Source organism: Lynx rufus, unplaced genomic scaffold (genome assembly GCF_022079265.1).
Source record: "Lynx rufus isolate CCGP_SWC_20201006 ecotype Redwood Valley unplaced genomic scaffold, mLynRuf1.p SCAF_3, whole genome shotgun sequence".
Classification (NCBI taxonomy): domain Eukaryota; kingdom Metazoa; phylum Chordata; class Mammalia; order Carnivora; family Felidae; genus Lynx; species Lynx rufus.
The window spans coordinates 41,349,107-41,377,064 of record NW_025814845.1 but is presented as its reverse complement, the minus strand read 5'-3'; the positions used below and the strand labels follow the sequence as shown (position 1 = coordinate 41,377,064).

Below are 27,958 nucleotides of genomic sequence, written 5' to 3'. Positions count from 1 at the left end.
GGTCTGTAAATATTAGTACTACAAAGTTACAAGTCTACATAACACACAAGGGAAAACAAGCTCTGGTCATACCACTTTTATTTACATCGTATCTATGTTACATTGTTTATTCAATATAGAAAAAATATGAATACACTCAGTATTCTCTTTTAATTTAGTAACTCCACGTTGTCAAATATTGACTGTTTTTATATTGGGTTTCCTACCCAATCAAAAAAAAGGGTGGGGGGGGGGGGGGAGAATGAACCTGGCAAACAATTGCCATGTTATAACAGTAATATGTTCCTCTTTAAAAAAAAACAAAAGAAAACTGATTTTTAAAAGACGTGATTAAACTGCTTACTGGCTTAAGGAAATATTTTAAAAGATAAAAATCAATTCATTCCTCCCTCAAGAAAAATGTTAAGGCAGTTATCTTAAAAACAGCTCAGTGATCCAGGATAAAATGTATATTCCTCATAAAGGGGTCAGTACTAAAAGAAAATCAAGGGTAGACCCCATCGCACAATGGTTCTATGTATGCCCTCTCCCACAAATAACTAAAAGAAAGGTGACCATATCAACATAATTGTGCTGGAGAAAAGAAAAATCCACACTTAGATACCTGGTTTCTTTTAAAAATCCATGTTGCAAACAGAAGCAATGATTATTTCTTTTGGACATTATACTTTCTTTAAATGGGTCAAACTGGCAAATCAACGCTACAAAATATGTCTTCTCCGTCACTTTTAGTTATAATGCACACTATGTACATAAAGACAAGAGTTACCTATCTTAAACTAAATACAAATTAAAAAACAGCTTGTTAAAAACCAGAATCGGGACTTATAAACAGTGCAGAAAATGCAAACGCCAGAAATACGATGCCTCCTATGATCGTCACTGTAAGAGAAGAGAAACAAAGTGAAATAAGGCAAAATTCCTCTAGGAGGGAGCTAAGGTGTTGCCCATTACTCTTCCAATCTGGTAAACCCTGAAAAGAAATTAGAAACATTCAGGCCCCATTAAGTGAAGCAAAGCATACGTAATATGCCTAACTGTACAATAAGAATGCATTGCTTCCCCAGTGTTGTCTCGAGAGATGACAGTGTTGAAATTGAGACAGTGCTGGTAAGCAGCAATACGACTGTAACTCATCTTAAAACCCAGTTATTAAAATGAATGTTCCACAATCTCTGACAAGCGAAGAGACTTCTGTATTCCATTTTTAGGCCCTAGCAGCTACACAGGAAATTCTCCTAGGTGGAATCCATAAACATGGTCTCCACCTACGAATCCCAATCTTCTAAGACACACCTTTAAGGCCAGAAAGTTTTATTTCCAACATGATGATTGTTTTACTTACGTTGACAAACAGCTACCAAAAATCCAGTTAGGCTTTCAGATGAACTTGTATTTACTAGCATCACATATGTGAAAAACAGTCCACGTTCGCAACAGCAGTAACCAAATGTACTCCAGAATGTTAAAACTAAGAACCAGCTCTTTTTCTAATCTCTTAGCAATTCTAAGAGTTAAGTGATATTTTCTTTGTAATTTAAAGCACAAAAGACTTACCAGTTCTGACAGAGATTTTTTGGGCTATCATTCTTCCTCCGATGACTGCTAGTCCGGTGCATAAGCAGTGGCCCACTGTCCCACCCACTGCTACGCCGTACGGGTCCTGGAAGCAAGCGTGACTAACATTAATTTAAAAGCAGTTGAAACTGTTACCTGAGAAAGATAACTATTAGCCACTGAAAATGGAGATGAATAACAAAGCCTAACCACGTCTAAAAACTCAGGTGTGTGAGGTACGAAAATTGTAATAGCTGCTTGAGGGAATATTTGCAATCATATCCAGGAATCGAGCTAAAAGCAGACAAATTTCTAAGATCAAAATAATGCTAATTCAAGCAGGCAGCAGTTGTCACCATTCAGGCCATATTTAGCTCTTAAGTGACAAGTGCTGAGGGGACTCACCCCAGACCTCTCTTCCCTCAGGTAGTGTCTGCTATTAGGAGGAAACAAGGCAAGCCTTTACAGACCCGGCCTCCCTTTCTCTCCACTGTGTCTTCGGTGCTTCAACTCAGAGCCAGGAACACGGTATTCATTCCCTAAATCCTTGCTGTCAGAGCAAACTGGAGTCCCTCAGACTGGGAAGACCAGTGAATATTTTCCAGAAAGAATACCTCTGAAGGACTAGCAGGAAAATTTGACTTGTGGAGGAGAGAACATCCTAGAAGGCGAAAGGCCAGCAATGAGACAACTGCAGAAAAGGTTAACACACATTTCCAGAGAGAACCAATGAGTCACAAGAGAGATCCCATCAACCTAGGTGGAGGCCAGCTCATGAAGGACCCTATCGATAGGCTTACAGTTTAGACTTTAAGACACGCTGGTTTTTAGCTGGCGAGTGACAGAACAGGAGGTATATGCTTTAAAAGTCTAGTGCAGAGAATGAGCTGGAAGGGAACAAGATTGAAGGCAAGGCGCTCAATTGCCTGGATTGGGGTGGGAGACTGGAAGCAGAGAAAAGCAGGTGGATTTGAGAATTAAGGAGGCAGAACTGATACACCCTAGTGATAGGTGTTACAGAAGAGAAAAATCAGGTATGACACCCATACTTCTCACCTATAATCCTCTAGATTAATTATGATAATACCAACATGACTCAAAAAGTCATTCGGAGCACGTGGGTAACTCAGTCATTTAAGCGTCCAACTCTTGATTTCCGCTCAGGCCCTGATTCCCACGTCAGGCTCTGTGCTCATAGTGTGGAATCTGCTCAGGATTCTCTCTCCCTCTCTGACCATCCCCTTTTCGTGCTCTCTCTCTCTCAAAATAAACATTAAAAAAGGGGGGGGGGGAAGGAGTGAAGAAAGGGTGTATGGGTGCTGACAGGAGTTAAAAGTGGGAGAAGTTCAGGAGTCGGTTGGGTTCAATGGTGAAGCAGCTACGGGACTGAAGAGAACGGCCCTGAGAGGGAGAATGCAGACGAAGATGCCGAGGAAGACATAACAGTAAGAAAAGCAACACTGAAGGGATGACGGAGGGAGAGGCGCCCAAAGAAGACTCCGGAGGGAGTCAGACAATTAGCCTCCCAACAGGAGCACTGAGGGGCCTGTGGGTGGCTGCAGGGAACTCGAAGCCCCCATCAACCCTCCCGATGAGGTCAGAAACTAGGGTCCGGTGCGTTTAGAAACCAAGAAAGTAGAGCAACTCCTGTTTGCCATCAGAGCCCGGCCTTTTGAGACCGGGGGGAGGGACGGAGAGGCTGGCATCTGCAAGGGAAGCAGAATCCAGTAAGGTGTGAAACTGCAGATGAGAAAGACTCATACGTGCTAAAATGCTCACAGCAGGGCTGGGAGAAAGGCAAAGGTTTAAGCAACGGAGTGGAGACATGGGGCTGTGATCCGGAACCCAGCAGGGACAGGACTGCCACTGAGAGCATGGACGGAAGAGACGCAGACACCTCTGCGAACCACGTGTGGCAGGGCGGGGCCGCACTGCTCATTCTGTGTGTTCAAACTTCTCAGCTGGCATCCGTGAAGATGCTGTCACTCTGTCTCAAAGTGGTGCTTGAACAGTCACTGGATTGAATAAAATTTAAAAGTTCCTTTAAAACAGAAGTTTTCGGTCTTTGTTATTTGCCAAATTCATTTGACCCTGGAACCTCATCCCCCATTTTTTTTTTTTTTCCACTTAGTACCTAATTAAGGACACTAAATTCAGTTGGAAACAAAGAAATAGAGTTCAGACTAAAATGGACTGAACTGCATCTCAGCATAAATTCTATAAAAAACTACCCAGAAAAGGTTAGGAATGTTAAGGGAAACAGACAAGCTGGCTTCTGCCCCTGAAGAGCTCGCAGTATCCCCACGGTGCTGGTGGCCGGTGGCACTGCATCGGGGACTCCACGTGCATCATCTTGTTTCATCCCCGGAATAATCCCACGAAGTAGGGAAATGCCCCATTTTCAGACAAGGAAATGGTGCGGGAACGCGGTCACACAGCTGAGGACTCACTCCACGCTGCTAGACTGCAGCAGACCGAGGGAGCTGACACGGACAGCAGATCTGGACCTTTCACAGTCTGTACCACACAGACGACAGGATGAAGAAAAACGTAGTGATTTCTGCCATCATGACAGCTCTCACTGGCAGGACCACCACCACTGTCCCCACCACCACAGAAAGAGGTGACTTTGTTTCAAGTCCCAATGCTGACAATCTGAAAGCCACTAAAAAAGGCTAAGAATGAAGAAAACTATAGGGCACGGCCATTACAGTGACATTTTAAAAGGAAGTTTTAAAATACAGGACTCAAGTGAAAAAACCAAGTTCCTCTTTTTCTTTCAATACAACATTTTTGATGCTTCTCTGACCGAACAGCCCCGTCCCAACCCTTGGTCCGGGCCTGCAACTTGTTTTATATTTTCTCTTCTTTTTTTCTTTTTAAATGTTTTATTTATTTATTTTCGGGGAGGGGGGGGCGGGAAGAGAGAGAGGGACAGAGAAAATCCCAAGCAGACTCCACGCTGTCAGTGCAGAGCCCAACATGGGGCTTGATCCCACAAAGCTGGGAGATCATGACCTGAGCTGAAATCAAGAGTCGGAGGCTCAACTGACTGAACCACTCAGGCGTCCCTCGTTCTGTATTTTAAACTGTGGCCTATGTTAAGGAACTTGCTCTTTTATGGTAGGCATCTCCTAGGAGTTAAGGACAAATTCAAATCACGCTTGTTATCTAAATCCTACCATCAGATAAAAACAATAATTTAACAGATAGAGACACTCCCTCAGCTAAGATCACAAGAGACTGAAAAGTCTCCACAGTACTGCATTCCACAACCATCTCCTCAGATCTTAACAGACCTGTGTGAACAATAAGACACCTCATGTAAAACGTTACTAATTCTTCTCAAAAGAAATAAAGATTATAATTTTAAAAGCAAACAACCTCCCCCCAAAAGCTAGCTTTTACATAAGTGGCATTTGATATCTATGAACAAGATATGGTAGAAGATGCTAGAAGGCTGAGAGCCACAGCTTCTAGTATTTGCCACTGCTACGAACTAGCTTATGACTTTGGACAAGTTGCCAGGTGTCTCTGAGCCTCAGGTTGTGCATCTTTAGAGCAAAGGGCAAGACAAGGTGACCACAAGTCTCCCCTAGCTTACCATTCCAGACCTTAGTATTCCGGGGCTAAGATTAGCAAATTTTATATCCAGAAACAAGTCAACTGTAATTGCACTACCCAGAGATAAGCACTGGGAACATTTTGATTTCCTGAATCTTCCATTCACCAAAGAGTGAATATTCCCAGAGCTATGTAGAAATTAGTAAATGAATGAACTAATTTCTCTTGTGCTGGACACTCAGGCTGTTTTGGATTTTCCACTGAATAGTATTTTGTAAAGTAACCCCTGAAACACTGAAGTTCTAAGAAAAGCCAGAAAACCGAGTCAAGACAACTGCCATGGTATCTATCACTCCAGCAAACCTGGAGGGAAGAGGAGTAAACAGAAGTCCAAAGACGGCAGTTAGGTTGGGCCACAGGACACCATCTGCCTGCAGAAGCTGGAGACCGTTCATTTTAAAGAGAATCGGGATTATTAGGGATTAGAAAATAGTCTAACATATGAAGTAGTCTCTTGGCCCACACGGACTGTTCAGGGTCCTGTGGAGAGAAGTAACAGTGTTATGCTTAGTTTTAACAATAATACAGAAGCAGTCATTTCTCAAGTATTACTTGCCTCTCTAGCTGCCAGAACAATCGTAGTTAATTGGGAGCGATCACCCCATTCGGCTAAGAATGTCAGTGTGAGAGCCTGAACGAAGATGGGGGAGATAAAATGCAGCCATCTCTTCTGGGGTATTGTCGTGCTTGCACCCGTTTCGACATCTCCTGGTCCATTTAAGAGTTTAGTTCGTTGAAACTAAATTAAAAAGAAAAGAGAGAGAAAATAGTCCCAGCAGACAAATAAAAAGAGTACAAAATTACTTAATCTTTCTTTTAAAAGTTGTTTAAATTCTATGGAATATGCTCCAAGAAACTAAAGCTATGTAACCCCAGGGGCACCTGGGTGGCTCAGTCGGTTAAGCGTCCAACTTTGGCTCAGGTCATGATCTCACAGTTTGTGGGTTCCGGCCACACATTGGCCTCTGTGCTGACAGCTCACAGCCTGGAGCCCGCTTCGGATTCTGTGTCTCCCTCTCTCTCTGCCCCTCGCCCCCGCCCCTTAAAAACAAACATACGTTAAAAAAAATTATGTGACCCCAAAGTTCTCTTTTGAACCACTGGTCTCACACAGCGACACACACTATATTCTCAATTCTTCCGTTCCTCCACCACAAAATCAACCAATATTTACTGATCACTTACTATCCTAAATGCTGTGGGAAGAAACTTGTAAAATACAAACTACAGCTCCTGCTTTGCAGGAGATAATCCCCTGAGGAACCTCATCCCATGAGGTTGACACTCTAACACATCCCCGTTCACTCAGCGTCTTATCACAGACAGCTCTAAGAATGCAAAGTGGGCAAAACAAGCTTCTATTTTTTTTTTTTTTAAACTTCTTTTGAGGAGCCCACATATATCACTCAGATACGGATAACCATGGAAAACCTCTGGATAATACTTATTCTTAGTGGAGTGCTTTTTTGGTCCAGACGTTTAGGAGCGCCATGACTTACTTCTTCATCCTTTTTCTTTAATTCTGCTTGAACTTCTTCCAGTTCCTCTTGACCCTCATCTGGACTCATCTTTAAGCCTTCTCGAAGCATTCTAATGCCAAAAATGGCAAATAATGCAGTGGAAACATAGTACGTATACACCCTGGGGATGACTGTGGTGGCATAGCCAAACAAAACTGGAAGAAAATGCAGAGTGTGGACAATTAGCATGCGTCTCATAATTCTGATTATGAGAAATCATAACTGAACATTGTTCTCAAGGAAAAGCTCATCTAAAACATAATAACCCGGCTTGCCACATGTCATGTCAACTTTAGGTAGAAAGTTAACTCTGATGCCCTCTAAGGAGTTGGACATCTTATAACCTGGAAGCTATACCACTTTCATACGCAAGTGATATTTCTTCATCACAAGTCTTTAAATTGCAAACTTCTTTAGTGAAGAATCATGACAAGATTCTCAAATGATAGGTATGATTCAAACTCTGCTCCTTTCTAATTATTTCAATATATCTGATAAAAGAAAACAAATCATTGCTATAACATACCCTAAAATAACATTTACAACAGACTCAAATTTATTCAGTATCGTTCTTTCCTACCATTAAAGAAAAGAGGACCACTGTATAAGTTATACCAAAAAAACCTTGGAACTGTATCAAGAACCCAAATCCTAACCATGAAACACATTTATACCAGCGTTATCAGTTCAGTAGTTAAAACTTAAAAACTACAGAAGGGCCAGAGGAGATTTTCACACAAATAATAAATGCAATTATCCTTTACTTCACATGTTCTTTTTATAAAATGGGCACAACACTTCAAAATCTGGATGAACGCCAAATGTATAACTGCACAGGTAAAATAGTCCCAGGTCACTATAATTACAAAATTCAAGATTTTAAAATCATGTTTAGAAACACATCACATCTACGCTTATGTGTATGTCTATGTTCTGATTATATGTATAAATATATACATTTGCATATATGTGTATGTACACACACAATACAGACCTATTATTTTCTAGCTCTATCCAGTGAAAAGCACAGACATCTCAGTAATGAGGCCACTTGACATCCATTCTTGGCTTCTCACACCACTCCCCACTAAAAGCCTCCTGAGAAAAATGGCTAATTCCAGGCCTATGCAGACCAGGTACAAGCTGAACTTGTGCTATCTTGTCGTACTAGAAAGTACGAAGGAACAAAACCAATGATGGGAACATGATGCAAGGACATGGGAGCTGGCTTGGAGGGGCTTCCCCCAGCCAAATCTGGGGCAATTGAAGCAATATAATTAGGTAATTAATTATAACCCACTGAAAACAATGAATCCCCAAGTTTATACTGACAACAAAGAGACAAACGAGTGGGATGGGAAGGAGAGCTCTGTGAGCGTAGTATGCCAGGCCCACTGGACACGGGGATGGGCTACTAGAATCAGAAAGCCATCATTCTGCAATTATCAAGGTAAATTGAGATCATGGAAGAATCATTAACCCTAAACAATGGGCAACAGAGTGTCCGTACGGTCTTATTTAAAGTGTCTCCCTAAAGACTGCATATTAGTTGCAGGGAAAGAGAAAAAGACAGTACACAAGAAAAATCTTGACGTCACTGAGGGACAGACAGACATCTTGTTCTTCCAGATGTGACGTTCTCAGAGGGACAAATATCACCTATGCAGCATTCTGGTCAAAAATGCATTACCTTAATCTAATTATGAGGAAACAGCAGAGAAACACAAAATGAGAAGCAATCCATTAAAAGGGGAGGGGCTGTCTTTAAAAAATGTTAATATCGTAAAACACAAGAAAAGGCTGTGGAAGTGTTTCCGATTAAAAGACTAAAAAAGAGGGGCACCTGGATAGTTCAGTTGGTTGAGGGTACAACTATTGATTTTGGCTCAGGTCACAATCCCAGGGTTGTGGGGTCAGAGCCCTAGGTCGGAGCCCCATGTGTGGAGCCTGCTTAAGATTCTTTCTCTCTCTCTCTCTCCCTCCCTCTCTCTCTCTCGCCCCACCCCCCCACCCCATCCCAGCTCACACATTCTCTAAAAATAAAAAAACTTAAAATAAAAGACTAACAAACTAGTAAGACCCAAATGTAATACCTGACCTAGACTAGCTCCTCCTCTACGGGAGGGGGAAAAACTGCTACAGAGGATATTAAATCAACTGACAAAACTAAAATACAGATGGTAAAGCATGTATCCATCTATTCCTGTATATGAAGATATATGTGTATATTTATCTACTTTATGTATCTGCATATATAACATATACATGTCATATATATATATATATAAATATATAAATTATGTATGTAACTACACATATAATTTTACTTAGATATAGACAGGTAAGTCACACAGGCTAAAGCACTGGGGTAAAATGCTAACAACACTGAATTTGTATAAAAGGTGTACAGGTGTTCTTTGTACTATTTTATTTTTGCAACTTTGTAAATTTAAAATATTTTCCCTAAAAGGTTTTAAAATTTAAAAATGGAATGTAGTGAGCTTTTTTAAATCTCCTAAGCTCAGTTTTCCTTCTATCTTCAGATAGTCTTAAAATGAAAACACCCTGATACTTACTGATCCTTATAGAGCCATCTTTTCTGCCTTCTGCCTGACATCTCCATGGGAGAGCAAAAAAACTACTTGGCATTGTAACTTTTTCTTCTCCTGGTTACTCTCCCTCTATTTCCTATTTCTTTGGAAACTTTCCCTCAGACACTCAAGCACTTTTGCTCTGGGAACAGTGAGATGTTACTTCTCATTAAGCATGGACTTTGCAACCAGTCAGAACAGAGCTACAAACGCACCGGTCCTTCTACATCGTGGCAGTGTTGAAGTTCCAAGAAAAATCTGGAGTGAAGATAGAGATATGGGACTCACGGACTTTTAGGTAATTAAACTGAGAACACTCAGCACAAGGATGTTAGTGTGAAGGGGAAAAAAATGGGCCAAGGATACAATGGTGGGGGATGTGAATATTTACTGGTACAAGTGTTTTCGAAGAGAAACAGAAATGTAACGATAAGCACATGGTGTCATAGAAGCCAAGAGAATAAAGAGGTGGGGAATGCCCGTGAATGTGGCCTGTGGGGGCTCACTGAAATGAAAACTGAGCTCTAATAAGGGAAGCTGGTTACTGAAGCCTTTGCAAAGATGTCAGAAGCAGAAATCAGATTACAAGTGGCTAAGGAGGGAAATGGGAGAAAGAGCAGAGTGTGTGCTCAGAATATGAGGAGGAAGAGCAGAGTAGTAAACTCTACTCCAACATGGGGGCACCTGGGGGGGCTCAGTCCGTTAAGCGTCCGACTCTTGATTTCAGCTCAGGTCATGATACCGTTCTTGGGATTGAGCCCCGCATCAGGCTCCATGCTGACAATGCGGAGCCTGTTTGGGACTCTCTCCCTCTCTCTCTATCCCTCCCCCACTCACGTTCTCTCTCTTAAAGTAAATAAAAACATTAAAAAAAACCTCTGAAGTACACAGGATTCTCATCATGCTGTTGTCAAATGGCACAGAGGGGCTAGGTAAATGCCCCCAGCTAAGTGAGGGGCTGAGCAGGAATGTGACCCCCCGCCCCGGCCCCCCCATGTTTAGCCCTCCACTGGCATATAAGAGACAAGAGCTGCAAATGTGCAATCTCCGAACCGGGACTGACATACTCCCAGAGATTCTCAAAGACTTCACGAGGGGACACAGATGAATATTTTGCAAAAGAATCTATTTCCAGAAGTTCAACTTCCATAGGTTCTCTTTCCTAAAATTCATCTGCCTAAAAACATGCTTGTGGTTAAGGAGTCCTGCCGGCTTCCCTTTCTCACATCCCTTCTTGGTTGCCGTCTGTCTCCTTTACAAGGATGCCTTTTACCCAGCCTTCTATGGTGCATTTCCCCACAGTACGGAAAAATTGATGTCCTCGGGCAGCAGAGAGGGGGTCTAAACTACCGGTGTCTTCAATCAAGGCATAAATCAGACACAGGGCTTTGGGGCTTCCCTGTCTTATGCAAGTTTCTGGTAAGGTCATGACATCAGAAATAATGGCATTATGTTTGTTGGAACTAAAGGTCATGGCATTAGAACTAGGGTACCTGCAGGGCCCCTGGGTGGCTCAGTCGGTTAAGCGTCCGCCTTTGGCTCAGGTCATGATCTCGTGGTTCATGAGTTCAAGCCCCACATCTGTGGTGACAGCTCAGAGCCTGGAGCCTGCTTCAGATTCTGTGTCTCCCTCTCTCTCTGCCCCTTCCCTGCTCACGCTCTGTCTCTCAAAAATAAACATTAAAAAAAAAAAAAAAAAAGAAAAGAAATAGGGTACCTGGGCCTTGATAGGAATGACAATTTTCACTGAGAAATTGTGCCTCTTTCATTCTCCAACCAGTGTAAACAATGCATGTTCCCTAAGGCAGAGTCTTGTTACACAAAGCAAAGAGATCATCAGAAGGAAATACTACAGCCCTCGGTGTCTTACCTTGCCCTTGTGGCACTCTCATAGCTGGGTGCCATGCCTAATCCAGCCACCTATCGTCCATTTTAGAAGAATTCTAAAGCAGATGGTTGTCATGGGGATGCATATCATGTTCATTTGTTTATTTTTTTTTTAATTTTTTTTCTTTATTTATTCTTGAGAGAAAGACAGGGTGTGAGCCGGGGAGGAGCATGGAGAGAGGGAGAGACAGAATCTGAAGCAGGCTCCAGGCTCTGAGCTGTCAGCACAGAGCCCGATGTGGGGCTCGAGCTCACAAACTGCGAGATCATGACCTGAGCCGAAGTCGGACGCTCAACCGACTGAGCCACCCAGGCGCCCCATCACGTTCATTTAAATTCAAAAACCAAGTCAAATGCTTTGTGACCGAGAGTCACAGGATTAGATGATTTACTATGGACCTACGAGAACTGCTATAGCAATCAGGTAACGTGGCAGACATTTTCCATAAACTGAATGAGCTATATCTGCAGCTCCAAGGTTCTGGCAAAAATATACTTAAAATATGTGATGTGACACAATTTTTAAATAAAATCCTTTATTGGCAAAAGTACACACAAATGAACAATATTTCAATTTTCTCAATTATTTCTAAATATAGCCAGTTAAACAAAGTACTCCTAAGTAAAAAACTAACATGTAGGGGCACCTGGGTGGCTCAGTCAGTTAAGCATCCAACTTTGGCTCAGGTCATGACGTCATAGTTCATGGGTTTGAGCCCCGTGTCCAGCTCTGTGCTGACAGCTCAGAGCCTGGAGTCTGCTTCGGATTCTGTGTCTCCCTCCCTCTCTGCCCTTCCCCTTCTTGAGCTCTCTCTCAAAAGTAAATAAACATTAAAAAAAATAGGGGTGCCTGGGTGGCTCAGTTGGTTAAGCGTATGACTCTTGATTTCAGCTCAGATCATAATCTCATGAGTTCGTGAGATCAAGCCCCATCTCGGGCTCTGTGCTGATAGAACACATTCTCTCCCTCTCTGTCTGCGCCTCCCCACTTGTGCTTGCTCGCTCTCTCTCTCTCTCTCAAAATAAAGGAATAAGCTTAAAAAAAATAAAGATCAGAACTGAGGCGACACCCTGCTTAATTCTATCAACAGAAATATTCATCCAAGGACATATAAGCTAATTTAAAAAGAATAGTTCTATCATTTCATTAAAAGATGCATTTCCAAACTTTAAAAAAATGTGTTGGGTAGTGTGATATATTAGCTAAATATATGTAATACGAATGTATGTAGTTTGTGATATAGTTTGCTTTGATCAACTGTACTATTAATAACTATAATCTGTAAAAAATATTAACATTTGAAGACTTAACAAAGGAAACTATCGGTATCTTTTTTTTTTAATTGTTTTTTAAATGTTTATTTATTTTTTGAGACAGAGAGAGACAGAGCATGAACAGGGGAGGAGCAGAGAGAGAGAGGGAGACACAGAATCCGAAGCAGCCTCCAGGCCCCGAGCTGTCAGCACAGAGCCCGACTCGGGGCTCGAACTCATGGACCATGAGATTGTGACCTGAGCCGAAGTCGGACGCTTAACCTACTGAGCCACCCAGGTGCCCCTATCAGTCTCTTTTAAAATTCACTTTATATGCAAATTTTTGCTGCAGATAAATGACAGTGTGATCCATAAGAGATTTTCAAGGAGAAAGTCATAATCATTAGGGTAAAATTCTATGAGGAAAAATATACCAGAAATTAGATCTCTGCAACCCCTTGAACTTAAGATGACACGCTTTAGATAACTTCCACATGAGAGGTGTGCAGAGTTTTTCCAAATGAGACACAAGGAAAGTCTGCAGACCACCGCACCAGCCTACAGCACAGGTGCGCAGCGTGGCCAGCGGGAAGGGGAGACAGGAGAGGGCAGGGCAGGAGACCAAGGTGGCCCTCAGCTGAGGAAAAGGAAGTGATCAGAGAGAAGAGGCGGGGAGCCCAGGGCACCGGGTTCTGAGGAGGGAACAGGCAGACAGGCCAGCTTTCAAGCTACCCTCGAAGTGAGAGAAGTTTAAAAAATAAAATCCTCCGATACTATTCATACTCATTCTGAACGATGACTTCACCACTTAACAACTCTCTCCACTCTCCCTATTTCCTGTGTCAGAATTTCCTTTGGAAGAAAAAAATTGTTTTTATTATGAAATATGATTAATGCTTTAACTTCTAAAATGTGTAAAGTGGTCAAATTATTTCAATCAGTAAAATACTCCTTTATTTTAGGTTTAAAACAACTTTAACTTGGACAGGTGTCCAAGCAGCCAGAAACAGAACTTGTTCTGTACATGAAGAACTAAGCTTCAGATGTGAGAGATGCTGAGGGGCAGAGGACCGAGCACCTGCAATATAGGATCTCACTTAACACGGACCACAACCCTACAAGGGAAGTAGGCTTTATCCTCTCTGTTCTACAGACGCGGACACTGAAGCTCGCAGGTTAAGGAACTTATCATTAGGCCACTACCCGGCATCAGGCTCCAAACCAAGTCTGGCTATAAGGGGAAAGTTCCTGGCTTTCCTCCCAGCTTGGGGTGGCTTTGGAATTAGAGACTCCACTCTGTTTAATTATTTAGTGTTAACGTTTACTTTCGCATGGTCTAATTCTTTGAAAAAATGAAGTCTGTAGAATAGAAACACAAACTGGGAGTCTAAGAACATTTTATAATGGGGTAAGAACAGCGTAACCAAACACAGTAACTATGAAATGTCCTTCAACAGCTACTGGTTTCCAACATGTCCCTGAAATGTATTTGAGTCCTATTTCTAAGGTATCAGATATAAACCTATCTGGACTGAAAAGAAAAAAAAGCCAGGATACACACAGTCATAGCAAGGATAAAAACTAGTGAAGAAATGAGAAGTATGTGTCTTGGCTGTGAATAGCTGAAAATTTAACTTTAAAAGCGCAACATGGTTTTCGGCGGTTTATGTACCAATACCATATTCTGTTTACTAAATTCTGGAACTCTGGGAACCAAACTGCAACCCAACTAGCTGGATGATTCCATGACTCAACGGCCCACAGCACGCTGTCTCCTTAATCCACTGAAGTCATTAGGAGGAAAGAGCACACTCACCTGATAAGCACGTCATCAGGCCCAGGGCAAGCATGGCCCCAGCCAACACCGTCAGACGGTTATAACGCATGGCCATGATGGCGGCTATGAAAAATGTCTTATCACCCAGTTCAGATACAATGATAACTGATATGGCAGCGACAAATGCATGGATAAATCCCAAATTTGTCTGGGTAGCTGGATCTTCTTTATTGGAATGAACCGGGGCAGCTGGTGTAAATCCTTTCTGAAATAAAAAAAAAATATATATATATGTATGTATCAGCTACTTCTTGAAAAAAATCATTACTTAAAATTGTTTTATTTTTGAATGCGAATTAAGGTTTTTTCTGGCCATTAGACTTATTTCCTGCCTAAGCACTGTGAAAGCCATTTAAAAAAAAATTTTTTTTAATGTTGGGGCGCCTAGGTGGCTCAGTCGGTTGAGCGTCCAACTTCAGCTCAGGTCATGATCTCACGGTCTGTGAGTTCGAGCCCCACGTCCAGCTCTGTGCTGACAGCTCAGAGCCTGGAGACTGCTTCGGATTCTCTGTCTCCCTCTCTCTCTGACCTTCCCCCATTCATGCTCTGTCTCTGTGTCAAAAATAAACACTGAAAAAAATTTTTACTTATTTTTGAGAGAGAGCAAGAGACAGAGTATGAACAAGGGAGGGACAGAGAGAAAGGAGACACAGAATCCAAAGCAGGCTCCAGGTTCTGAGCCTGATGCAGGGCTTCAACTCACAAACCAGGAGCTCATGACCTGGGCTGCAGTCAGATGCTTGACGGACTGAGCCACCCAGGTGCCCCACTCTGAAAGCCATTTGTAATGACCAAAACCTCTAGCTGATGGATGCCACAATGCAGATCCAAGTACAAGTCTACAAAATAATTTTTTTAAAAAAAAGAGTAGAGACCAGCTATAGCCCCATACTAAAACTACCTTATTTTCTAAGTATTTGTGATTTGAGATTTAGTTCTCAGCTATGTCTCATTCAAAATTTTACTTGTAACTTGAGTGGAAGAGCCAGGTATGTTTATCAAGCATTCAGGTAACGGAAAGCTGAGAGAAATTCCGTTAACACTTTAGAGGACAAAGTAGGTTCCAGAAAGCTCTCAACAGACTAGAGCAAGAAATGGCTCCAACTAAGATGAGGTTTAATATAACTGGATATAAAAATATATAACTTATTTAACACCAAAAAACCCCCAATAATTTGATTAAAAATGGGCAGAGGACCTGAACAGGTATTTTTTCCAAAGACATCCAGATGGCCAAGAGACACATGAAAAGATGCACCACAACACTCGTCAGGAAAAGGTAAATCAAAACCGTAATGAGGTATCACCTTAATCTGTCAGAATGGCTAGAATAAAAAAGACAAGAAATAACAAGTGTTGGTGAGGGTGCAGAGAAATGGGAATGAACCCTCATGTGCCTGGTGGGAATGCAAACTGGTGCAGCCACTGTGGAAAACAGAATGGAGGCTCCTCAAGAAATTAAAAATAGAACTACCCTAAGACCCAGTAATTCCACTACTGGGTATTCACCCAAAGAAAACAAAAACACTAATTTGAAAAGATATATGCACTCCTATGTTCACTGCAGCATGACTGACAATAGTCAAGACAGGGAGGCAGCCTGTGTCCATCAACAGATGGACGAATAAACATGTGGTACACACACACAGTGGAATATTACTCGGCCATAAAAAAAGATGAGATCTTGTCATGTGCAGCAACACGGATGGACCTAGAGAGTATTAGGCTAAGTGAAATAAGGGAAAGACAAACACATGTGGAAGACCAAAACAAATGGATAAACAAACAAAAACCATGAACAGAGTCATAATTACAGAGAACTGATGCCTGCCAGGGAGTTGGAGGTAGGGGGATGGGAAAATGGAGTGAATAAGTCACGGGAACAAAAGGTACAGTACAGGGACTATAGCCATGTTACTATGGTAGCCATGCATGGTGACAGATGGCAGCTACACCTGTGAGGTAGCATAACACAGTTGTTGAGTCCCTGCGCTGTGCACCTGACACGAATATAACACTGTGTCCACCTCACTTCAATAAAAAAATTAAAAACTATTAAAAAAATAGACATAGGTAGCTGTATATACGGATGGTCCTAGGCTAAAGTCTAAAAATATCCTAGGAGATGTAATGTGGTCTAATAAAAAAGATAAACCGAAGTCTTGGTCAGCATTAATAAGGTCATTTTAAGCTGAAAACGTGACCAAGCTCAAACAAGCAACAGGCACTTCAAGTACTTGAAATAGTGGCAAATCCATTATTCTGTGCTGCTCAGTTCTTACCGAAGTTTTGTATGGCTCTGGGGCAGCACCATGAAGAAAGCACTGCCCCCCCGAAGATCATCCCAGACAGAAGAGGTTCTAAAACCAGGGACTGGCAAGCTACCGTGGGGCCAAGTCCAGCCTGTGTCAGCTAAGAGTGTTTTTTATATTTCCAAGGGGTTGCAAAAAATAAAAACAAAGAGGGACGGAAGGAGGAGAGCTGGAAGAAGGAAAGGAAAATTATGCAACAGAGACCTTAAGTAGCTTCAAAACCTAAAGTATTATCTGGGCCATTAAAAAAAGTTTGCCAACTCAGGCTCCAAAACAATCCAATGAGGGATTAGGAAGGACTGGGGGCCTCTGTTCCAATAACCGCAAAAGTCTCTATGTGTGTATTTACTCTGTATGATCACAAGAGGTAGAACTAAAAAGTCCTGGGGGGGGGGGGGGGCGCCTGGGTGGCTCAATAGGTTGAGTGCCCGACTTCGGCTCAGGTCACGATCTCTCAGTCTGTGAGTTCGAGCCCCGCGTCGGGCTCTGTGCTGACAGCTCAGAGCCTGGAGCCTGCTTCAGATTCTGTGTCTCCCTCTCTCTCTGCCCCTCCCCCACTCATGCTCTGTCTCTCTCTCAAAAATGAATAAATGTTTAAAAAAAAAAAAAAAGTCCCAGGGGACCGGGGGAGGGCGGCACCTGGGTGGCTCAGTCATTTAAGCCTCTGACTCTTGATTTTGGCTCAGGGTTCATGAGTTTGAGCCCCACACTGGGATTCTCTATGTGTGTATGTGTCTGTTTGTCTCTCTTTCTCTCTCTCCCTCCCCCTCCCCTACGCACATGTGCACTCCCTCTCAAAATATATAAATAAAACTTAAAACAAACGTCACAGGTAGCAGGTTTGGTGTCAGGTTTTAGCTTAACACAGGGAAAAGATTTCTACCCCCAGAGAGCCACCTGAAGCCGAGCTGGGCTGCTAGAGAAGGTAGGAAATTCCCTGCTCAAGGTCACCATTCCAGGGAAGAGAAGGACCACTTACAGGAAAATTCTCAGTGTGCGTGTCATTCCTCAACTAACAACGTAAACTTGTCCCATTCCACAGTGAAGATCAGCAAGATTTAAGCATTTATGAGACTACAACTTTGAGCTACAAACTGGGGAAATTTAACATTTTAGAAAATATTAGGTATTAGGACTAAATCAAGAAGGACAGCCTTGGAAGTCGGCTCTTGAAGAAGTACCATTCACAGAAATTCTGGCCTTCTCTCCATTACCATTTTAGTTCCATCTATGCTGATGTTTCTTTAAAAATGAGCTTCCTTTCTCTTCAAATACTCTACAGTCATTAAGCATCAAAAAATATATATATATAAGCATTGCAACTTGGCTCTCATTAATGCAACCATTCTCTCTGATACACCTTTTGTATGAAGAAACGTCTCTGTAAAGTATGTATCATCCAAAATCCAAGAAAATGTTTAGGAATAAATATACGTTGTTTATGATCAATTAGGTCCAAGCTCAAACAGAAAATGTTTACTTGTAAAAACAAAACAGTGACCAAAACTACATATTTTTATGGCTTTATAACTCCCTGCTATAAAACCTTGGCCACATTACTTCGCCTCTCTGTTGCTCTGTGAAAAATGAAGACGACAAAATAAAATTTGCCTCCTGAGTATGACAAGAGAAAACAAAAAACTACATACTCTTAAAAACTTGCTATATACAGAACACAAGAAACTCAACTTGCAGCTTGGATATCCAAAAGGTAAGTGTGAAACCGCCAACCACGGTGAAAAGAATGTAAAACCAAAGTATCAGGGTATTATGGAGGTCAATTTTTAAAACTTAAAGTGCTAATAATAGGGTCAGAAAATTATCAGCTACCATGCGTTTGCTGTCAAATGCCTAAGTGCTTACTGTGTGCAAAGAGCACATCCTTTTTCTAACTCACCGTCTGGGTGACTTGTAATGGTTCAATATGTGGCTGTGCTATCAAAATGCCTGGGTCCACAGCCAAGGCATTATCAGTCGACCTTGGGCCAGGAGGTCTGCCTCCCTGTGACCCAAGCCCCACTGCAAGATGAGGGGTACCTACATTTACAGACTTGCTGTGAAGACTGAGTTAGTAACACATAAAGCTGCTAGGATGATGCCTAGGACACAGCAAGGGCTCAGCTACAAACAGTTATCTCAGCACACCACAACACAACCAGTTTAATCTCTGTAAAACTAGGTTCATCGTGTTACCTCACTGTTTTAAGAATGAGCCTTACGGTCCATATGGAAGGATAAATAAGCCAGAGGAGCTTATTTATTAATAGCTTATTTATTAATATTATTAATAGTATTAATAGAAAATACTGTAAACCACATAATTTAAATTTTCTGGTAGCCACATTTTAAAAAGTAAAAACAGATAAAACTTTTTTTTTTTTAAGTTTCTACTTCTTTATTTGAGAGAGACAGATAGAGCACAAGCGGGGGATGGACAAAGAGAGAGGGAGAGAGAATCCCAAGCAGGCTCCACGCCGTCAGCATAGAGCCCGATGCGGACCTCAATCTCAAGAACCATGAGATCATGACCTGGGCCAAAACCAAGAGTCGGATGCTTAACCAACTGAGTGAGCCACCTAGGCGCTCCCAAATAAAATTATTTTTAACAATATTTCCAATACATCCAAGATACTACTCTGGAAGCATAGCATTCTTTTTAGTTTTATTTCCACACTAAGTCTTCACACACTGTTGTCGATCTACTTGCCACACCCATCTCACACACATCTCAATGTGAACTAGCCACGTTTCAAGTGCGTAAGAACCGCCATGGCTCATTGCTCTGGTTCTGGGCAGTGCAACACAAGAGCACGTGAAGGTTTTGGTAACCACAAGCCTTCAACGATGCAGCCCTACTGCCCCTCCTACCCCCTTTTCATTATTCATCTTGATTCCTCAAGATCCAACTTACACAGAACCTCATGAGAAAGGCCTAACCCAACAACTCCAGCCCCTAATGATCCTGTTCCCCTCAAGTAAAAGTGAATGCATACTGTGGACAATGTGTCATGGCAGGCATATGACTGAAACAAAGTTTAAGATAGGAACACTCAGGGAGTTAATCTTTTTGTATTAGAAGCATGTATAAATATAATGTTATAATTTGTAATAATAAAAGACAAAATAACACAATGTCCATCAATAGGGAATTGGTTAAATAAATGGTAGCTTATTAGAATACTATATTCTAAAATATAAGTGAAGAATCAGGATCTTTTATATATATTAATAAGGAAAAATCAGTAAGATATTTTTAAGTTGGAAAAAAGCATGCATTATGTATACAGTCATCGTATGTATGTCTGTGGAGGGGCACAGAGGTAGGTAGGTATATATAGCATGTATACAGTTGTTGTCGCATGCCAAATCTCAGCAAACAGTTACCAGTGGGTGTTTACAGGGAAGAAACCAGGATGACTAGACTAGGGGTCGACAAACTTGTTCTTAAAGGGCCAAATATTTAATCTCATGGACCACAAAGCCTTGGTGATAACTACCCAATCAGATGCTGTAGCTTGACAACAGCCATGGATAATACTTTAACGAACGGGCATGGCTCTGTTCCAATAAAAAAACTTTATTTACAAGACAAGGAGCCTGTGGTAAACTGCAGTTTGCAGAGCCCTGAACCAGAACACCAGAGGAGGAAACATACTGTTTCACTCTACATACTTCTGTACCTTTTGAGTTGTTTTTATTTTTTTAACCATGCACATAATTACAAACACCTGTTGTGCACCACTTCAAAAAGATCTCTTGACCCAATCTCTTACCCCCCTTATAGAGAACCAGTTCCTTGAAGGCTGCAACTGGCTTCAGGCAGGTCCAACCAGAAAAGTAAGAGCTCTGTACTTATTCACTACCCGGAAGTATGGAGAAGTTAACACCTGTGGGGCAACCTTTGACCAGTGGGGGAAGTCGGCCCTGAAATTCATTTCATAAGCCTCCTTCAAATTCTCAGCAGGATTCAGTACGAGCCACTCACAGAGTGATTACCTTGAAAATACATTGGGGTGCATGCACTTACCTCATTCCCAGGACTGACCATTTGAAAGAATGCAGGCATGTTCTGAGAACGGGGAGTAAACCATCAGATGAATGGCTGGGATAAGATAAGAAAGATAAGTTGAGCCCAGACTGAAAATCCTGTGTGTTCAGACTGGCCCAGAGGCAAGCAAGAAGCCCTTAAAAGTTTGAGTAGATGTCACAAATATGATTAAGGCATTATGACTAACAGATCAGGGCAGAAAGTAGAGAATGGTAGCCACTGGACCAATTCATGAGGTCAGCTGCATAAGACCAATGTTGAAGACAAGTTAGGGAAGGGAAAATTCTGCACCTGAAGGACAGGGAAAACATCAACATAACTTTAAATGGAGTGGGGGCGGGAATCAAAGATGATGGTAAGGTTTTCTGCTGGGTTTACTGGGAGAAATATTTGTATTCCTACAAAGCATGTGGGACAGAGGAATAAAAATAAGGGGTTTGGTTTCAGACACATTCAACGTGAGGTGGTAAAAAGCATTTCAAATGAAGGTTTCCAAGAGGCCGTCAGAACCAGGATTCCTGATCTGAAGCCAGCACAGCCTCAAGGTAAGTGTCTGGCTGCTGGCAGCCTAAATTGATGAGCTAGAGCCCTGCAGGCAGAGATTTCCAAGGCAGAGGGAGATTAGATTAAGTGGAAACAATGAGACTTAGAGAATGTCTATACTTAGGGAAGGAGGAGGAGGAAGAAACAAAAGAACAACAAAACTGTCTTAGATATTTATAGAGCAGGCAGGCAAGCACCACAGATGGTCCAGTTGGGGGCAGAGTCACCATTCGCTGAGCGACTAACTAGATGCCTAGTATTTTCATTGTTTTTCTTGATACTCAGAAACCTGAGAACTATTATCCCAAATGAACATAAGAAGACGGAAACTTATGAAGATCCAAGTTATACAGCCGAAATGGGGTAGGACTCTCAAAGAGGAGGGTTAACAGTGCGAAATGACCCCTGGGGAGGCAGGTCGGTAGGCTTTAGGTATTCTTTAAAAACAGTTCCAATGAAAAGACAGCGACCAAAGTCGGATAAGAAAAGACTAAAGCAAAGTGAAGAAGCTGCTAAATCCCTAGTTAGAAATTTGGTCTGTAAAACTCAAGAGGAGAAACCAATACAGGCAAGTAGTTAAATTAACAGCCTTGTTTCCCCTTTACCAAATAGGAAAAAGCTGCAGCCATGTGTCAGCACACAGGAAGGAGCCGAGGAAAGGGAGAGAATAAAGGTACTGAGGAAGGAAAGTACCGAAAGTCAGAAGAGAACAGGCACATGGACACAGAGCAGAGGCATGGAACGGATGACAGTCTTGTCCCATACGTGGAGAGAGGCAGAAAGTGTGCGCACAGAAGCACTTACGTCGGTGTTACAGGAGGGTTGCATGCAGGGACTGCATTCTGGTATCCACTATCCAGTTACGACATTAGAACAAAGCAAGAAATGAAGCACCAGTGTTTTCCTTGGTACAGAAACCACTATTTCAGTATTTTAATTTGGGTTTGAGATGCAAATGATTTACATCTTGAGAGCAGAGTCAACACCTCATAATCATAATTGAAAAAAAAAATTGCTGAATAAAACTCATCTTTACTCAAAATTAGTTCCAAATGAAAAAACTGGGGCGGGGGGGGGGGGAAGAGGAGTTCCCTCATTTAAAAAGTATTCTTTTATGCTTTCCTGATCTTCAAGAGAAGAAAATGACAATGAAAACAGTAATTCCTACTGAGTCCTACAGTTCAAATGAACACGTGAGGGCGAGAACATGAAAGCTTGATGGGAATCTCCAGCTACACGTGACAAAACCAGAGAAGAGAGGAAGACGCTTCCTGTGAAACCAAATCGAGGCAGCTACCCAGAAAGAGACCTATCTAGCAAGAACACAAAAATAAAATCGTTCAACAAAAGTTATCACACAACAGGTGAAATTATTTGGAGATACAGAAGTCTAAAGGAAAATGCTTAGAATGGGCTCAGAACTGTCTCCTTGCCATTATTTTATTGTATCAGTCAGAAAAGCCTTTGCCAGAAAGTAGAAAAATGTGCACAAAAATATACATGCAACTTAAACAAGATACCACGGGAGAGAGCCAAAGCATAAGAGACTCTTAAAAACTGAGAACAAACTGAGGGTTGATGGGGGTGGGAGGGGGGGGGGGGTGGGAGATGAGTATTGAAGAGGGCATCTTTTGGGATGAGCACTGGGTGTTGTATGGAGACCAATTTGACAATAAATTTCATATACTCAAAAAAAAAAAAGAGTTAGATAAAAATAAATAAATAAATAAATAAATAAATAAATAAACAAACACAAGATACCACGGATAAACCTGGTTTTAAGAGATTGTATTAAAAAAGGATAAAATTATATTATAAATTATAAATTTTCACTGTCATGTAAGTTATTTTTATTTGTGAATGTTAGGTTTATTATTACTATTATTTTTATTTATTTTTTTTTTTTGAGAAAGAGATGGGAAGAGGGACAGAGAGAGAGGGAGAGAATCTCAAGCAGGCTCCAAACTCTGCATGGAGCCCGCCACCGGGCTCAATCCCACGACCCTGGGATCATGACCTAAGCTGAAATCAAGAGTTGGATGCTCAATTGAATGAGCCACCCAGGCGCCCTTATTTTTTAATATTTTATTTTTAATGTTATTTGTTAATTCATATTTATATGAATTTATAAATACATTTTTAAAATTTTTTTTTAATTTATTTCTGAGAGAGATACAGAGAGAGAACACAGGGGAGGGGCAGAGAGAGAGAGAGAGAGAGAGAGAGAGAGAGATTCTTAAGCAGGTTCTGCACGCTCAGTGCAGAGCCCAATGTGGGGCTCAAACTCGTGAACTGTGAGATCATGACCTGAGCCAAAACCAAGAGTCAGACACTTAACTGACTGAGCCACCCAGGCACCCCATAAATACATTTTTTAAGTTTATTTGTTTTGAGAGAGAAAGAGCACGTGCAAGCAAGGGAGTGCAGAGAGGGAGAGAGAATCCCAAGCAGGCTCCACGCTGCTAGCACAAAGCTTGACATGGGGCTTGATCTCATGAATTGTGAGATCATGACCTGAGCCAAAATTAAGAGTCAGATGCTTAAGCAACTGAGCAACCCAGGCACCCCAATACATTTTGTTTTAATGAGTTTAACAACATTATTTTTATACATGTTACTGTTTGGTAATATATTTATAAATTGAGATTTGAAATGTATTAAATGTATTTAGTTTCACTGATTTTTTTAAATGAATCGCTTTGATGGATAGAATACCACCAAATAAATTCATCAACATAATTATCACTTCATTTCGACACAGCAATCAAGAGTAGGACAAGAGTCACCTGACAGCCTCTAGCTTCGCTGTAAAGAGGCTAGAAGTGGGAGGTTGGGCTGGATGGAGCAGAAGTCCAACTTCATGAAAATGGGAAAAAGTTTAAAATATTGCACGGAAGGCCTTCTGACAGTTCAAAGATAAGAAATGCCAAGAAACAGGGGTGCCTGGGTGGCTCAGTTGGTTAAGTGTCTGACTTTGGCTCAGGTCATGATCTCACAGTCCGTGGGTTTGAGCCCCATGCTGTCATTTCAGAGCCTAGAGCCTGCTTTGGATTCCATGTCTCCCCCTCTCTCTGCCCCTCCCCACTCACACTGTCTCTCAAAAAACGAATAAATGTTAAAAAAAAAAATTAACAAATGCCAAGAAACAGTAAAGCAGAAATACAATAAGAATTTGTACTGGGTGAGGTAATAGGCTTTTGTGGCTTTATCAACAGTGCTCTGCAACCAGAGCAGCTCTTTGGACTTCCAGAATACGCAGCAAATTATAAACTGCCTGATCTCCCTAAACTAAAGGGACTTAATGCTTCTTGTATTACATGCTCTGTCCAGGGAAAGAATAAGAAAAACTGGAGTAAGTCACTAGAAGCATAAACTGCATAAAGGAAAGGACTCAAAGTAGTGAACAACTACTCTTTCCATGGCTTTGTAAACTGAGGTTTATTTGTAACTAGGAGTAGAGAGTGAACCTTTTTACCTGGTTATAGAAAAAAAAAAAAAATACCCAATGTAGAAAGCCCTATCAGAAGTTCAGCTATCTTGCTTCAAAGCACCCTGGGAGATATAACTATGTTATTACATCTCACACCTGAATGCCTACCAACAAAGGAGAGATTTTCCCCCCCTCCATTTTCAGAAGTCCACTCTCACACAGTGGCATGAAAAAAGTAAATTTAAATATCCTACCTTTTTAAAAGATCTACTGGATGTAACTACAAAGCAAAATGGTTGAAACTTTCAGATATCCAGCAATGCTTGGCCCTTGTTTATATGGTTATTAGACTGAACCCTGACCATATCTTACCTCTACCAACTGGACAACAAAAGCAAATGATACTTATATTAAGTAGTTCAGAAAACATGACAGAAAAATCTCTTCTAACATGCTGTAGTACTGTAGAGAAAAAAACTCTGAGCCATATCAAAGTTAGATGAAAATATAATTAAAACAAGATCATTAGATTCTACCATACAATAGAGAGTTTAGAATAAATTCCTACCTTAAAAGAACCACCGAGAAAACAGATGACTCTTGAACAGTGTGGGGTTAGGGGTGCTGAGCCACTATACACTGGAAAATCTGCATAAAGCTTTGGACCACCCAAACACTCAACTACTAATAGCCTACTGTTGACAGAAAGGCTTACTGATAACATAAACTGATATCAATTAACACATATTTTGTATGTTGTATGTATTAAATACTGTGTTCTTATAACAAAGCCAGAGAAAAGAAAATGTTAAAATCATAACAGAGAATATTCATAGTATTGTATGGAAAAAAAATCCATGTATAAGTGGACCCGTGCACTTCAAACCCATTGTTCAAGGGTCAACTTTAAAGACAAAAATCTTATTAGATTGTGCCTGCCCCTTCCCTTCACATCTCCAGTTTTAAAGACAAGCATCCTTAAGACCACTTAATACAATCATTGCATACTGCTGCCTTTATTTTACAAGTCTGGATTTTCCCTGTCTAAAAGGGTATTATTTTTTTTATTAAAATTTTAATATTTATTTATTGAGAGAAAGAGAGAGCGTGAGCAGCGGAGAGGCAGAAAGAGAGAAGGAGACACAGAATCTGAAGCAGGGTCCAAGCTCTGAGCTGTCAGCACAGAGCCCGATGCGGGTCTCAAACCCACAAACCAAGATCATGACCTGAACCAGTCAGATGCCTAACCTACTGAGCCACCAGGCGCCTAAACGGGTATTATTAATAGCCACACCTACCACTATTTATATCTCAAAAATCACTATAGGACTAGAGCTCTGATGAAAAGGCCTGGAAAGTTACATTCAAAATCTCTCTAAGTTACTTCACCCAAACTAGTCTTGTTTGAAAGCAGTAAGTTAATGACAGATGAAGATTTTAAAAGACAGAAAGCTAAATGATAAACACTAAGAATACATTTCATGAATCAGCATTTCAGTTCAAGTTCAGAAGTGGAAAAGGTGAGCAGGGTCAGCTGAGCCCAGGGGTAACAGGCAAGAGAGAAATCACGTTTAAACTGGAAGTTATGGGGAAGTCTTCACAGACAGTAGGTGTCTGCGGGTTCCTGAAAGGTGGGAAAGGTTCTGACCAGTGGGCTCCAGGCTCACTGAAGCCTTTTTTAGGGAGACTGTCATCTGGGAGACTAGCCCTGGAGCACAAGGCGCGTCTCAGGTTAGAGTGGTTTGAGTATTGCATATGAGCAAGGGTGCCGTGGCTAAAAAAGACTGGGCGCCACCTCAGGGAGAAACCTCAACATCCTGCATTAGAGGATGGACTGAAGTCAGTATGTGGGGACAATTCACTGAGGATTTCTGAGAAGTAAAACAGAATTCAGTTTTAGAAAGATTAGTTGGGCGGCGACGGGCCGAATGTAGCCTGGGAGGCTGAGCGCCAAACCTCTCCTACCAGAAGTGACCACAGAGGCCTCAATTCAGGAGTCCAAATTGGAAATGAGGAGAAAGCTTCCCCGATACAGGGAAGACATTTAAAATTGCCGCCGAGGTTCTGGACACAAGTGACTAAGTGATTCCATTAACATACATTAAAGTCGTTAATAAGGCCAAACGACAGGGTTCTTTCTGGTATGCTTATGAATTTAGTTTTGGCATCCCGTACGCTGCAGCACTCTGTACTGTCAAAGACGGCTTATTCCTCTGCGTTCCTGAGGGTTACTTCCTGCAAGCCAGAGCACGTTTTTAAAAAGTGAGAGTCACTCTTCATAATCCATATATATTTGGCAAAAACCACAGGTCATACAAAGCTGAATTTGGGTAAGCAGCTGGGGATGAGCGTTTTCAACAATGAAATGGCCGATGTTCTCATCCTCAGGGAATACGAAAAGCCTCCCACTGTCCTCTGTTACAAACTTTCTACCCGGAACGAGTACTTGCAGCTCTTTAGGGCACATCTGATCATCAAGACGCCCTTTCCTCAGCAGCATCCCGATGCTCCCGGACTGGAGGTTTACAGCGGGCTCCTTGCTGGGCGCTCCCATCCCCTCCCCCATAAGGAGCCGGGCGAGGCCGGCCCGACCCGGGAAGAAGGGCCCTCAGCCGCCTCCACCCCAAGGAGCCGGGGCGGGCTCCCCTCCCCCCGCCGGCAGCCGGGGCCGGGCGCGGCGCTCCCGGCGGCCGCGAGCCTGGTACCCGGTGCACCGGCTCCGCAGCCGGCCCGGCCCGTCCTGCTCACCTCGGCCCGGGCAGGTTCGGGGCCCTGCACGGCCGCCGGCTGCGGCTGCAGTTGCTGGGCGGGCGCCGGCGGTTCCTTGTTCCGAAGGCTAAGGTCTTCGTCCGGGACAGCGCGGACGCCGGCCGGGGCCCACAGCAGCGCTAGCAGCAGAAGCAGAAGCAGCCGGGGCGCCGATGCGCGGCCACTCCCCCGGGCCGCCGCCGCCATCCCGCTGGCCGAGGCGGCCACGCACGGGCGCCACAGGAAGAAGTGCAGGCGACGGGAAGCCTCGACTCCGAGCCGCCCCGGCAGTGCCTCCCTCTCGCCTCGCCGCCCCAGCTTAGCGAGAAGCCGGCACCATGCGGTAAGAGGCAAGGGCGGGCGACAGGCTTAGCGCAGGCCGGCGTCGCAGCCGCCGGCTCGATCCTCCCCCTTTCCGGCAGCGGCCACAAGACTCCGCCAACTGTCTCGTTGCGGGCCAGCCCAATTCCTCCGGGCCCCGCCCCTGCCCGTGACGGCCTCCCATTGGCCGGGCGTCCGCCTCGGCGTCGTGACGTCCCCAGGCAGGTTGAGGTGCGGCTCGCGCCCTCTTCCCATTGGACCCAGCGCTCCTGGGAGGTACCCGGCA

The 27,958-nt window shown here is 42.6% G+C and overlaps 1 protein-coding gene across 1 annotated transcript; it reads right to left on the bottom strand.

Annotated features, from left to right (window-relative positions):
• Positions 1-61: 61 nt before the first annotated feature.
• TMEM165 (transmembrane protein 165) lies at positions 62-27,778 on the bottom strand. Its single transcript, XM_047091469.1, has 6 exons — positions 27,352-27,778; positions 14,250-14,475; positions 6,681-6,856; positions 5,738-5,920; positions 1,558-1,663; positions 62-882 (listed from the first exon to the last, which is right to left on the bottom strand). Exons 1-6 carry the CDS (start codon positions 27,556-27,558, stop codon positions 806-808), a joined length of 975 nt encoding a protein of 324 aa, XP_046947425.1. The 5' UTR covers positions 27,559-27,778; the 3' UTR covers positions 62-805.
• Positions 27,779-27,958: the final 180 nt, after the last annotated feature.

What these genes read in the sequence shown, in the direction of transcription:
- TMEM165 (XM_047091469.1), bottom strand. Translation starts at nt 27,558, where the DNA reads ATGGCGGCGGCGGCCCGGGGGAGTGGCCGCGCATCGGCGCCCCGGCTG. An exon ending in CCTGATGACGTGCTTATCAG is followed by an intron (nt 6,857 to 14,249) that starts GTGAGTGTGCTC and finishes ATTTTCTTCCAG; the next exon opens with TTTTGTTTGGCTATGCCACC. An exon ending in TAAAGAAAAAGGATGAAGAA is followed by an intron (nt 5,921 to 6,680) that starts GTAAGTCATGGC and finishes TTTTTAATTTAG; the next exon opens with TTTCAACGAACTAAACTCTT.